This window comes from Pagrus pagrus (genome assembly GCF_965226575.1).
Source record: "Pagrus pagrus genome assembly, chromosome: 1".
Taxonomy (NCBI): Eukaryota; Metazoa; Chordata; class Actinopteri; order Spariformes; family Sparidae; genus Pagrus; species Pagrus pagrus.
Window position 1 is genome coordinate 23,677,981 of NC_140185.1, and position 13,628 is coordinate 23,691,608.

General features: G+C 40.9%; 1 protein-coding gene across 9 annotated transcripts in view; it reads right to left on the minus strand.

The window, feature by feature from the left end:
- Nucleotides 1–13,628, minus strand: part of zfhx3b (zinc finger homeobox 3b) — a 344,728-nt gene that overhangs the window by 19,430 nt on the left and 311,670 nt on the right. For 8 of the 9 annotated variants that reach the window (XM_084357811.1, XM_084357810.1, XM_084357812.1 and 5 more), the window contains one exon: nucleotides 9,586–9,693. The exons of the other annotated variant lie outside the window; for it this stretch is intronic. In XM_084357811.1, the coding sequence (XP_084213937.1) occupies nucleotides 9,586–9,693 (108 nt within the window). The remainder of the gene's footprint in view (nucleotides 1–9,585; nucleotides 9,694–13,628) is intronic. 9 annotated transcript variants of the gene reach the window in all.

Sequence of the window (13,628 nt, forward strand, 5' to 3'; positions counted from 1 at the left end):
CAGGACGCAGCCATGCTTTGGTGCTCATGTCTGTGCAAATGTTAAAAAGGGCTACGATCATTTTCAATCTTTGAAAAGTCTATCATTATAGTCAGTCACCTCAACCATACCTTTAAGCTTAACCTTTTAATGCGAACAACACCAATATCAACGAATATCAGATATTTTTTCTTTCCATGTCTGCAGAGCAAGGCCTCACACTGCAAACCACATTACAACTACTCCACTTTGTAAAGAAAAGGAGAAACTGGAGGTCGTGCAGAGAACAGCATTACACTTGAGTACTTAGATAAATCCACATGGAGCCAGCAGGGGGGAGCTGCAGCAGCACCACGCTTTGTCACCAGCGAAGAGAGTTCACTGTGAAACTTAAGGAGGTGTCTTGCCAACCCCTAACAAACCCATAAAGAGTTAAATTTGGCCTGATTTGTACAGTCCTAGGAGGGCAAATTGAGAACAGAGGGCATTGGTAGGGGGAGGTGGGCGGTTTGGTGGGGGGTCAGGTTAAGCAGGGCTGACCACGCTCCTGTTCCAGACATTAAAATGTCAGCTCCAATCAGGACGAGGGCAGTTGAGCTGATTACCCAGTGGGGGACCTGGCTTTGGACGGAGCAGCCTGCAAGATCTCCCAGAGACACCGGGATCAGCCAGGGAGGCCCTATTAGGGTCCAGTCACAGTCAATCCTATTAAACACATCCGCCAATAAACAAAGGGAATGTTAAACAAAAGGAACCTCCCATTCCCTGACATTAACCTCTCAGTCATGGTACTGTCCTCACCAATTCCTCCTCCGCCTCAACTCCACTTCAGTCCTTCAGCTGCTACTTCCACTGAACTCATCTCTCGAGGGAAACAAGGACAATCATCTGTGGTCACCTTCACATTTCAACAGCTCACATTTAATAGGACTACATATGTATAATCTAAGTCATTCAATAATAATACATTTTCTCCAAAAACGTGCACCTTAACATTTTGTCTCTCATGAGCAGCTCACTAATATCACAAGCATTTTTTCGACTTTTCAGCAGAAGCCTCATAGATGCAAGGTAGGGAAGGAAAACTAACTGTTCTTTAAGTCAGTGGTTTCCAAACTGGGGTCCAAGGACCAGCGGGGGTCCTTGGGACAGAATATTTAAACTTTCATTACATTTTCGAAAGTTGGAACAACAAGAAAAGAAACAGGATTGCCCGTTTTGATTTGTCATGATCCTAGTTAGGTCACTGATGACTATGAAGACATGAGAAACAAACAAAATAAAAAAATACTTAAAAGGGTTTTTTGTTTGTTTGTTTTTTTGAAGTGGCACTATTTAGTTTTGGAGAAGAAATTTAGACTCAGAATTTTAATATTTACAATATTAATGAGGTAATAAGACAAACTCAGAAGTATTTATCTTTTCCATTACTGAGTAAACAAGCTGTTCTCGGAGGAAAATAAGGTCCCAAAACACTGTTTGAAGCTAGAAAGGTGGCAGGGTCCGCCAAATATAAACAAAGTGAAACAGTATGAAACTGTGTTGTCGTTTAAGGTCAGTTTGTTTATTCAGTTTCTTCAGTCATGAAAATGAAGGGAGTTTGTTTATTTTACTTAGGCATTATTTACTTTCTCTTTAAAAATTATTCCCCAAAACTACATAGTGCACCTTTAAGACAAAATCCTCTCACATTGGGGGTCCTTGACATGGAAAATATTGGAAACCCCTGCTCTAATTCATGGGATAAGCAAGAAGGAAGTAAAGGAACCCACACTCAACAACATCTGTTTAATACTCATATATCAAATTCCAGGATTTTTAAGCAGTACCCGCATTGCATTTACGCATGGCACTACAAGAAACAAGTTTAGCAGCTATTGCAACTTAAATACGTCTAATTGCCATTCACGGGGAGTGATTTTCATGTGAGCATAAGAGCAGGTAACATAGTTATAGAGTGCACACACACAGTGCAGAAAGTAAGCATGGATTAAGTAGACATAAGTATCCTCTCAGCCTCATGATTAAGAGGATAAACATAATTGATTATAAGTGTAGTTCACTTTCACAATTACTCAATAAGCATCAGAGAGGTGAAACAAGTGGCTGTTTATGCTAAGGTACTGGAGAGCTGCCACAGAAGGGCCCAAACTGAGCCTTTCTAGCTCTGGGTGTTTTATGTTCACGTGTGTGCAAGACAGGGAGAGAGGGGACAGATGGAGGGCTGGAGACAGAGGCTTACTCAGATGCAGTCTTCCTCGTCACGGCCAATTAGGACTCCATAAATCTGATCAATCGCCCTCTCTTAAGAATCCTACACCCTGACACCAGCACCATGACTAACATCCAACTACTGTATCCTGTTTTTCCTCGTCAAGGGTGATGAAAAAAAAATGAGCGAAACATTGAAAAGATGGGAGTGAAATAGAGATTTTTTCTTGACGCGCAGTCTAACATGGCAGACTGAACACTAGTATCCGAGCATTGATGGGAACACGTGAGATCTACAATATGAGCAGGTGATCAGAAACAATGATGGAAACGTGGAGTCCTGATGGAGCGAGGTAAGGGACTATTACAGGACCAACACTATCAGGAAAGAACAGAAAAATACTGCTGAGATATGCTATGGATGTCAAAAATGGCTGACAACAAGGTGAGAGGTGAAAAAGTAGTGAAAATATGTTTAAAAAAGAATAATTCCTGTTTTCTTAAAAAAAATAAAAAATATTGCAGTCACTGAAGGTACTCTTGAAGTTACAGTTTAATCACAGGACCTGTAGTGGAGCTTCATGAGTGAAAATACTGCGCTAAGCCCTAAAACTTCAATTTAAGTTTCTGTATTTTAACCTCAGTGCCTGGTTAGATTACCAACGCTTGTCCCACTAACAAGTAGTCCTCCACAGAGACCACTACAGGCTTCTGACAGTGACCGCAACGTCTGTCAGGAGACTGTCTGTTACCCTGACCTCTTCTGCCTGGTCATTACACACAGAGCCCCCCATCCACACCAAACCTCCTCTGACAGATACACAGGGTGGGCTTTTGTTTGAAAGCACAAAAGGCAGAGCAGGAGTGGAGAAAAAAAAACTAAGAGTCAATTAGGTGATTATTAATTCATGCCCCTTTTCCGTAAACCAGAGGCTTTTGTGCTGTCGAGTCCCGTAAGTGAATTGGACTTTGGCACCTTGTCTCACCTCCCATAGCTGGACTGTATTATTCAGGCAGCAAAGGGGCTGTCAGCACGCTGCACCGGTCTCTGGAGCAATCACAGCCTTGTTGTGCTTTTAAAGAGGGAAAAAAAAAAGATGGCTGCTGGACAGAGTGACTGACACAGCATAGACTGAATTAACCACAACAGGTCATCTGCCATTGAAATCTTCCAGCAGTGCCATTAATCTGCTTTGTCCTTCTGAGAGGTTATCCATAGTCGAGGATGTGACTTACAGTAAACAGTATGTAAGGAGGTGGAGGATGGGAAAAATGACTCCTGTGTGTTTCGGTGGGAATTCCCCTCCTACTGACTGACATGGGGTCCTCATCATCTCCGGAGCCTCTGCCCCCTCATTACCACAGTTCCTGTCTCGCCGTGGCAGCTTCAGGCCTCCGGTTGTAAAAAATATAACCTATCATCCAGTCCGTCCACGCCGGCAAGGCTGCATAACTTTACTGTCACTCTGCCCAGAACAGCCACAGTCTGCCAATCACTTTAAACTTTTAGTTCAGCCCACGTTTCGTCTGCATGGTGAACTTAAGGATCCTCAGTGGTACTCTTTCTGAAAAGTGTGTCCTCTGATCCCCAACTCCCTAAAACCTTTCACCTTCACAGTGAAGAGGGCCTCCGACACCTCTCTGCTCCTTGCAATGTGGAAAACCTCTATTCCCTCTGCAAGATGGCCATTAATATGGAGATGATTCAACTCCCCCAGTGCTACAACTCATTCTCTTTTAATGTTATGCTAACAATACCTGAATAGTGTCTTTTCTTTTTCCAATTTCTATACAGGTTTTTAATCTACATCCTGTGTAAGAGCCCAGGGCAATAAAGGGCCCTGTTCCATTTCATAAAGTATTTCTCAGGTAATTATTCTGCATCAATTAAAAAAAAAAAGATACAGAAGAAAACTGAAACCTTGAACTAAAAGCAGATACTGGAGCATTATATGAAATACTTTCCTATTATTTATGAAGGCCAATTCTGCTGTATTGTGATAGAGTGGTATGCAGCCTAACGACAAATCCAAGTTAGAGAAATAGAGAGGAGATATTAATTAGCAGAAGCGTTATTAATCTTCAGGCCACTGAACAACAGGATGACACGGCGTTCACCTTTACAGGACGCTCAGACACACAGCACTGCTGCTCGGCCATTAGACACCCCGTGGTAAAACTCATAAACACTGAGCTTTCAGGGAGTTGGCTCACAAACAAGGACAATTTATGGCCTATTATCTTCAAAGACAAAAGGAATTACAATTTGAGGGATGACAAGCACTCAAAGGACGTGATATGAATATGTAAACATTTCTCGCCGCTCTGTCTCCCGATTTTTCACACTACTTAGGGTTTAAAAGCAATAACAAATCACCACTGCACTGAATGTCGCCCAGTTTGGAGTAACAATAACATAAACTTGAATAATTTGATTGTAACTAACCATAAGCATGCAATTTCAACCTCAACCACGGCTAATATTAAATCTACATATCTGCACTGCTATGTGGAGAACAATCCATAACATCTGCTGTGTCTGCTCCTGAATGAGCAATAGCAGAAGACGAACAGCACAATGTGGAGCACACTAAAAAATGAGCAGGCTGCAATGCCACGGTGCTGGGTCTAGGGGATGCTAATCATCATGTTCATTATACAGACTAAATGCAGCATCTAAAGTGTGCAACACGACATCTGGCTTCTCCTGCACACAACACACCTGAATGTGCACATGTGCATGCTGAGGCACATTTATACAAACACACAGGTGGACATGGAGGCAAAAATACGCACAGGCACACACATAGGACTGTATAAGCACAGCCAGCTGCGTTTTCTCAGGCATAGAGTCAACATTTAAACAGTATGGAGCATTTTTTTTTAAGCTGGTCTGTGTGAAAAACCTACAGAAGGAGCCTCATGAGAGAGAGCTAAACAGCACAAACTACTCCGGCAGGTTCAAGTAAACATACAAAGACATCATTTATCAAATGTCTAGTTTTTTACAATTGTTCTTACAAGTCTACTGTACATGCGTTAACCCTCACTACATTAACCTCTGCTGCTCTGCTGTTCTGTCTCAAATGTATAAAGGTTTAACTGTGCATAAATATAGATTTCAAAATCTTGATTTTATTTGTTAGGGCCCATATGTGAGAGTTAAAAGCAATGATTTCGGGCATAATGAAGTAGGACAGTAATTTAATACACACTTTTTGTACACAGGCAGAGTAAAAACAGTGTGCGGCAGCTAATCGAGTACTAAATTAGAACCTGCGCGTCACCTTAAATTGATGCTCCGCAGAACTATGCCAAAATACTCCTACACACTTGTACCTGAATGACACTAACATTCAAGCCCAAGCTAACACACACAAGTCCTGCATGGCAAGCCCATGCTACAATGTGCACTAAAGGTTTTTTATTCAGTGTGTGAGTGAAGAGAGCTGTGGCACGACTGTGATGATGGCATCTAAAAAACAAAATAATTTACACTATAATGATATGAATACAATTATTCCCAATTAGTCAAAACAAACAAAATTATGTTCGCTTTGCTCAAGGCATTTGGCTTATTCTCTGTTATTCTGATAAGCTTTATATACCTTGCCTTGTCTGATTGATAGAGACTGTTGAAATAAACACAGCAGACAAATAATTTTAAGGACTGTGTTCATGGGCAACCAAACATATTGACATGTTTCAGTGAAACATTAAGAAAAAGAAACTACAACTATGCATAAATAAGTACATTATCTGATAATAGTGGGTAATAGAATTATTGACATTGAGAATATATATCATTGTATGTTTTCAGTAGGCAGTGTAATTTGTTTTGTCTACCTATAAGTCTGTCTGATCTCCATGGGTCTTACTGGTGGATGACCCAGGTTGGGAAATTATTTTTCACGCCCCTTGCTCCAGCTCCGAATAAATTGAATGTAAGGAAAGAGGTATGAAAAGAATTATTTAACAAGCTCAATTTCAGAGGCTCTTCCCATCCCCAGCATGTAGAATGTGTATTTCTATCTCCCTGTTCCCAGTCTCGCCACATAACAACCCCCCTCCTACCCCAAATTTCAATACAACCTCTCCCATACATTTATGTGAAATATGTCAAATCGCAATCACTTGTGTCCAAGTCTGCAGGTGTATTAACAATCCGCCTTCCTTCCTCCTCTTCCTGCTCTCTTCACCGTCCTATCTCCCCTACGCTCGCCACCCTGCCTTTCGCCTCGCTGCATCGCTATACATTCGGCTGCTGCATAAACACACCGCCTGTTTTAATGAAGGTAAGGTTCCTGTTCCTATGCAGACGCTCTTCCCCTTTCTTGCCAGTGCTGTCTCAGCTTGGTGAAGAAGGTGTGAGGAGAGAGGAAGGAGGCTCATGGCCATCCATTTATACATATTTCATACCTAGCATTAAAAATGACCCTTTGAATTACTAATCATGCAGGATGATTAAATTGCAGCTACCACCTACATGAACATCATTGTGCAAATACATTAAGATTTTAGTATTCCACTTATAATTAGTTTCACTGTTAATTTGTATTTCTTCTCTCAGGATATATACTTATGATAATATACTGTATAATGAGAAAAAGTTGCATCAGATATTACCTGCATTGCAGGGAGTTTATGACATTTACATATGTCTGAATGCCTGTACATGTACATATATGTATTATCTTTGAGATAAATAAAAAACAACAGAATAATGAAGGCATCTTTCAAGAGATGACATGCTGAATACATATGCATTTTACAAAGGCTTCTGATGTACCTCTAAATGATTTTAATGAATACTGAGGAGACGCGGAACAAGAAAGAGAAAATAAGATTGACAGTGGCTTTAAAAAGGAGGAAGCCTTTTTTCTGTGTTCGCTAATGCTGTCTGTCTGACAGTGACTGTCATTTGTAAAGGAACAATGTTGTGCTCTGTTCCAACAGCTACATGACAACGATGTGAAGAAATACTTCAGTAGTTCTAATGATGGACCTTAGAAACAGCTCAGCCTCAGACAGTGGGAGACTGAGCACCTTTCAGATAAATAACAGGTTGGCCAAGACGCTCACACACCATATTCTCTATCATACACACCATCTGTGGTGGCTACTGTACAAACATCTTCAGACAATCACCAGCCGAACAAGTGCTCCTCTGTTTACCAAATGCATTGTGAGGTCTTCCTCGCCCCCCCCCCACTACAATCTAGGTTTTCTGCACTCGCTTTGAATAGATGTATTCATCAATCGCAAAAAAGTTTGAAGCACAAAAAGCGACCTTTCCATTAAACTACAGCTGTCTACCTTTCGCTGACAACACAGCCTTGAACCCACCACCCCCAACCTACCCACCCACCTTTTCACTGACATCAAACAGAACCTCAGACCTGGTTCCCTAATGCACATGCTATTTTTAACTAAGCGTTTCTAATAAGCTGCTGGGAAGCTGTAAATTTTTCATATGCAAGCACATATTTCCTTTGTGAAAACACAGAAACACACTTATTTGGTGATTAGCGACTGACAGAGGGGAGGAAAGGAACTGAATATGCTTGTATCAAATTGCATGCCTTTCAAAAAGGAGGAATCCTAATGCGAGGAGTCGTCTTCCTGTGCACCACAGGTATGAGTGAATTATTAATCGGCCAGCTCATTTTAATGCTTTTTAAAGTGCTTTATTTTGATGTGCTAAAACATACTTTTAGCCATATTCAGTCAGGCATGCATATCATTATTTCTTCCATCAAAGAAGAGTGTCGCCCTTTCAAAGAGCACAAACAACTCAGCCTCATTTAAAATAGAAGTTCGAATATCAAAGACATTTTACAAAGGCTGGGCTTCAAACACTGTGATGAAGTTTTTTTTTCTGCTACACTTTATAAAAAACTTAGGTATGCAAAAGGTCTGAATTGTTTTCCAGCTTTTAACCTGACTAGTGTAAATCAAAACATCCTGCAGTAACACATGAAGTTAGACAAGTGAGAAGCATCTATCCAGGCCTGTTACTGCTCAGTGTCATCATTATCAGAAATCTCTTCTATTGAATAAGAGATGTCTTAACTGCCAACATTGTTTTTCTAACGCAGGCGTGCAAAGTAAATTGTGCATAAAGAGGAGAAATGAAACTATATTTCATTTACACTGACTTTTCAGAAATCTGAACACAATCAGTAAACAAAAGCCTTTTATAATCATTAGATGCAGTGATGCGCAGACTCTGTGCCGTACGTGGGACAAAATAAAAAGTTTTAGATTCTTGCGTAATTCGTGCGGTAGCACAGTCTGAAAGCTGGCCGAAGACCATCCGTGTTGAAAGTACTGCAAGTGTCAACATCTTTCTCATGTCTGACGATCGATAGAAATAATCATTTTTGGTCAACATTTAAACACTCTGCTCCACACAGAGTATCAGATGTATTAAATTAGCACATAAACTGCTTCTACTTTTAATGCTAGTACAAAAACTGTGTTTGCTTAAGCTCCTCCAACAACAGAACACAACTGCTATAAGAACCTCAACTGGTTGTCAACTTCTACTATCATCTTTCATTGTAAACAGTCCTTCTGTTAAAACTCCCAGGCAGACCCAAATCATACCAACACATTAATGTATAGTCTTTAAAAGTGTTCATCTTTCACCATACTGTGTAGTAATGGTCAAATGAGCAGAAACAGAAAATCCACACATGCGTGCTTCCATGTAGGGTTGAGAATGTATCACCGCTGAAAAACTGAAAACAGCCCATGAGTTGAAAACATTTGTAAACCTTAAATGCTCCAAACTCTTTTTTTAGGGAAATGCAGCCTTCCCTTGACCAGAGACTGTTGAGGTCTAAAGCCCCTCCCCTCACAATAAGCCCAACCCCCTGCTTCAGATTCACCACCTTCACCTGCCAATACAGAGACAGGTAAAACCATCCTGATCAAATAATATTAAACACAGTTAAGTGTTGTCTGTGCTCCTGTGTGTGTGTGCAGAAAAGATTAGGAGGGGGCAGTGCTATCACATGTGTGTGCACACATGGCTCAGCTGGAATTACACATACAGGCCCCTCTCTTCACATCACCCATTGAGCAAAGACAAAAACATGAGTCACATGTCCCCTGAACATATTACCTAAATTGACAGTTCATCCCAACTGTAACTGATGGGATTGAATACCTGGAAACCAGCAAAGTGCAGCCTTTGAAAACTACAAGTGGATTAAGGGAGTTTTAAGAGAAAAAGTGTTTAATGCTTAAAAAAGCTCTCAATATTTTGTTAAAATATGTTTAATTTAGTTAGACAAAAGGCCTGTTGTTTGTCACCATTCAGGTGCAGGGCCCACGTGTTCCCTGTGAATAGTATGCCCTAAATGTGTGTGGTGTAAATATTGGCCTTACCTGTCCCTTTGGTGAGCTCCTTCTCCCCCCCACTTTCTCTGTCTTTGGTTTGGTCCTCCTGGTCTGTGGTGGTCTCACTAGCAGCCTCCACATCCTCACTCAGCTCTCCTGAAGGGGGAGGGAGGACGAGATATGTAAATTACGTCGCCATCAGAATTGGTGGAAGCACTTAAAGGGACGGCAGCGTTTTTTTCTATAGGAGCTTGCAACAATTACATATGCTGACACACAGTTGCAAGGCTAGCAGACAAAGAGGGCAGAATCTGCTTTCTGCTTTATGTCCTGTGCTGTCACTGTGATATTTATTTTGAGAAGGATTATAAAATTTGAGGTAAATTATTGTGGAAGTAGAAGGCAATTATTATTATTATTATTATTATTATTGCTATTATTATTATTATTTTTATTAATATTATTATTATTATTATTATATTTGTATTATATTTTGTATTGAGAGCAAATTTATTATATTTCTTGACATGACACAAATATGGTTTCCTCTGTTTAATGTGGTCATAAAACTGCGGAAAAAAGGCACACATGTGGTCGGAAGCGGGCAGATGGAAAAATAATTGTGCAGTAGTAGTATCCTTCAAGTGAAAGACCTTATACTAGGTGAGCCCCTTCTCTTTCTCACACACACACACACACACACATGCACACACACATACATTACTGTCTCCTGCTGCAATCTGCTAGGTTACTTACCAATACAAGCCTCATGTCACTTCTTCTATCCTACTATCGCAAAAAAAAAACGAATCATAAATATTTAAAACTTCTAGAGCCACAATTCATTTTATTTTTATGCCAAGTCAAAGACAGAAATCCCCTGTAACCACCTTAAAAGCCTCAGCTCGATATATCAGGCCATTTAGGAGCATCGAAGTCCAAACAATGGATATCCGATAACGCCATTTGTAAGTAACACACAGAGGAAAAGATAGCAAAAACAGATAATAAAAAGGGCATCAATCTTGTTTATTTCCCTCCAGTGCCCCCTGAACATCCCCTCTGCCTGTTAAGTTTGTTTAAAAGTAGTGGGACTTGCGTGCAACAGCATTGATTTGACAACAGTAAACTAGGCCGCAGTCAATAGGCCCTATCAGTTATTACACAAGTCAGCTAATTCTCAGCAAATGTACTTAAACGCTCTTTTGAAAATGCTTTCATGCTCGGGTCTCTACTCTATGAGCTATTGATATATTGACAATGCTACAACAGCTACTGAAATATCCTGTTCAAGTATTCAGCCCTGCAGTCATCACACATCCAATCTTAGCTCACCACATGACTACCCACAGCCAAAACCACTTTTATGATGTTACATTATCCCCAACACTCACTGTTTATCCTGTCAGTTATGAAACATTGCATGCGCTGTGTAAGGAGTCAACATCGTGTTCTCAAACTCTGGTATGTGTCATTATCACAGATACACTTTGAACACACCTCTGAACCATGTGGTTATCCTCACAGTCCTCTTCCTGTGATGACAGATCATACTCATAGATAGAACATTCATCATTCAATATTCATATTTGTTTTTCTCTTCAAAGGGGAAATTACAAGTGCTTGATGCAGATAAGTCATGTTTATAAGTAAAAAATACATGAAAGAAAATTACTTACATAACTGCTGTATATGTGAAAGAAAAATATTTCTCTCCGTTGGCCAAGAAAGGTTGGATATTTAAGTGAATGCTATTTTTAAAAAGGCGTATACAAAACTGTCTTGCTTAATACTCACTATAGCTACCAAATCATATCAACAAAACAATAATTGCATTACTCTAGAAACAATTGCATGCTTTGGTTTAAAAAAAATCAAGTCAATGGAAAATGTCCTTACTGGCAGGACAGAAGAATATTTTCCATTTCCTGCTTGCTGATACAAATGCTGTAGGAAACAGCTGTCTGAAGAGCAGAGCGATTGGTGTATGGATTCTGTTTTTTACACATTATTACAAAAGGCTGGTCCTGTGATCCCGTGTTTAAATAAAGATATTTAAAAGGGATGACTGGCTCCTAGTAAAAACCATATTTAAAGTGTTCCCTGGATCCCACACACACGAATACATTTTATTCTTTTATTTTTAAACCATGTTTCTATTATGTTTCCAAGGCAACTCATGAATTCCATCCAGTGCGGCCCAGCCCGTGCTGGTGAGGCGGATCTGAAACATTCCCAGAAAAACCAAAGAACTCCTGCCGTGTTGCAAAATCCCATGTAACTCCTGCTTGCATAAATCTCCACAACTCGGCAAGAATTAGGATACTGTACAGCTGCACAGGTGCTCAGATTACAAAATAATCCCCAGGTAAATTTCGTCACCTTTAAAAACGGGGCAAGGTGTCATTTCTTCGCTATGTGACACTTGTAGTGAGACTAATTCCCCACCTACACATTAATACACACTTTGTGCTTTACTGTGATAGGCAGCAGCCAACATCTTAATGCTATTCAGCTTCCCTGTACCCACCCCCCAACTTCCTGCATACGTACTGTACATGCGCTGACATTTTTTCCTCCTCGTGCCTTCAATACTTCTTTATTTAGATGTTTAATCAACGTATATGACACTTTTAGCACACACAACACAGAGCCCCGTCCATAATTTATGCAGAAATGCAGACATTTAATTCCAGGAGCAGCATTACATCTTTAAGTGGCAAATGGCTTTGCCTATTCCACGTCTCATCTCCAACGGTATTACAGAATGATTAAAGCCAGGCCAAGCATAATTAATGAAAGGTCATGAGTGGCCTAAGAGTAGGATGCAAATGGAAGAGACACTAAAACTGTAGCCATAGATTAACTCTGGGAATAGATGAGGAGAAACACTCAAAGCTATGGCAGCAGGCCATTTCTAACCCAAATCTGAGAGATGTAAAGGACAATAGCCTGAAGGTTGTCTTCTAATTAATTGTCTTCATTAACCATCCTAATACAATGATATGAAACAGTTCCATTAATCTAATCATGCAAGCTGAATAAGCCCATTGCCGACACAGAGATTACACTCATTTGTTCTGAGCATATAAATATCAGCTTTGCTCTGCCAGTCACTCATTGGGGACAGTCCATGGGCTCTCTGTTCCAGTGCCTTGCAGACAGACACGCACAGACATACACACACACACACACACACTCACTCACACACACACACACACCATATCTGCACTCAGCAGCCTTTCCCTCCTGTGTTTTGCCACTGAGTGCAGAAGCTTAATCAGGCCCATAGGTGTCACTCTATACAAGCTGGGAGAGAGCAACTTGCTCACACACATTAATGAGGTGCGGGGGGGAAGGGGCCGAGCAGCAACAGACAGAAGCACACAGGGAAGGGGAAAAGGGAAGAAATATGTGGAGATGACAAAAGCAGATGCTATGCAAGAGGCGTCCGGTGAAGATGAGACACTGAAAATGGCGAGATTACCTTCAGATGAGAGAGAGCGGCCTTCCTTTCCCCTGAAGAGCAGTGATTACACTAATGCTAATCAGACTGACAAGCACAAACGGCCTAATAAATAATTGATGGTAACCACTGCACTTTCCAGTATTCCTTCCCAGACTGTAGAGAAGAGCAGCAGCAAGTAATAATAGTCACTCTAGATATCTTTCACTAGGTCAGGCTCCTCCTCCATCCTCGGCCTCAGCAGAATACACTGCTATGATGATAACTGCCTTTCTTTAAGTACAGAATTCCAGTCCTACCTGAGAATGGCTCCAGTGTTCCTCAAACAGCAGTGACAGCCTGCTCTTTTTTGGTGAATATACAGTACACCAACGACACTGTCTTGTCTATCTCTCTTGGTTTTTGTACGTCCTGGAGAACTAGCGCGGGGGCTGAGCTCAGCTTCTCCCTCTCCCCGGCTCTCGAGTGCTGGGTTGAGCTCTGCTTCTCTCTGGGCTCTTGTGTGGAGCTCTGTGTCTGTGTCTAAGCTGTCATTACTCTCATTATGATTATTGAGGCTGTTGTTATCATTTTAACCAGGTGTCACAGGTTCGCACTGTAAATCAGAGAGGTGTGCTTCCCCCTC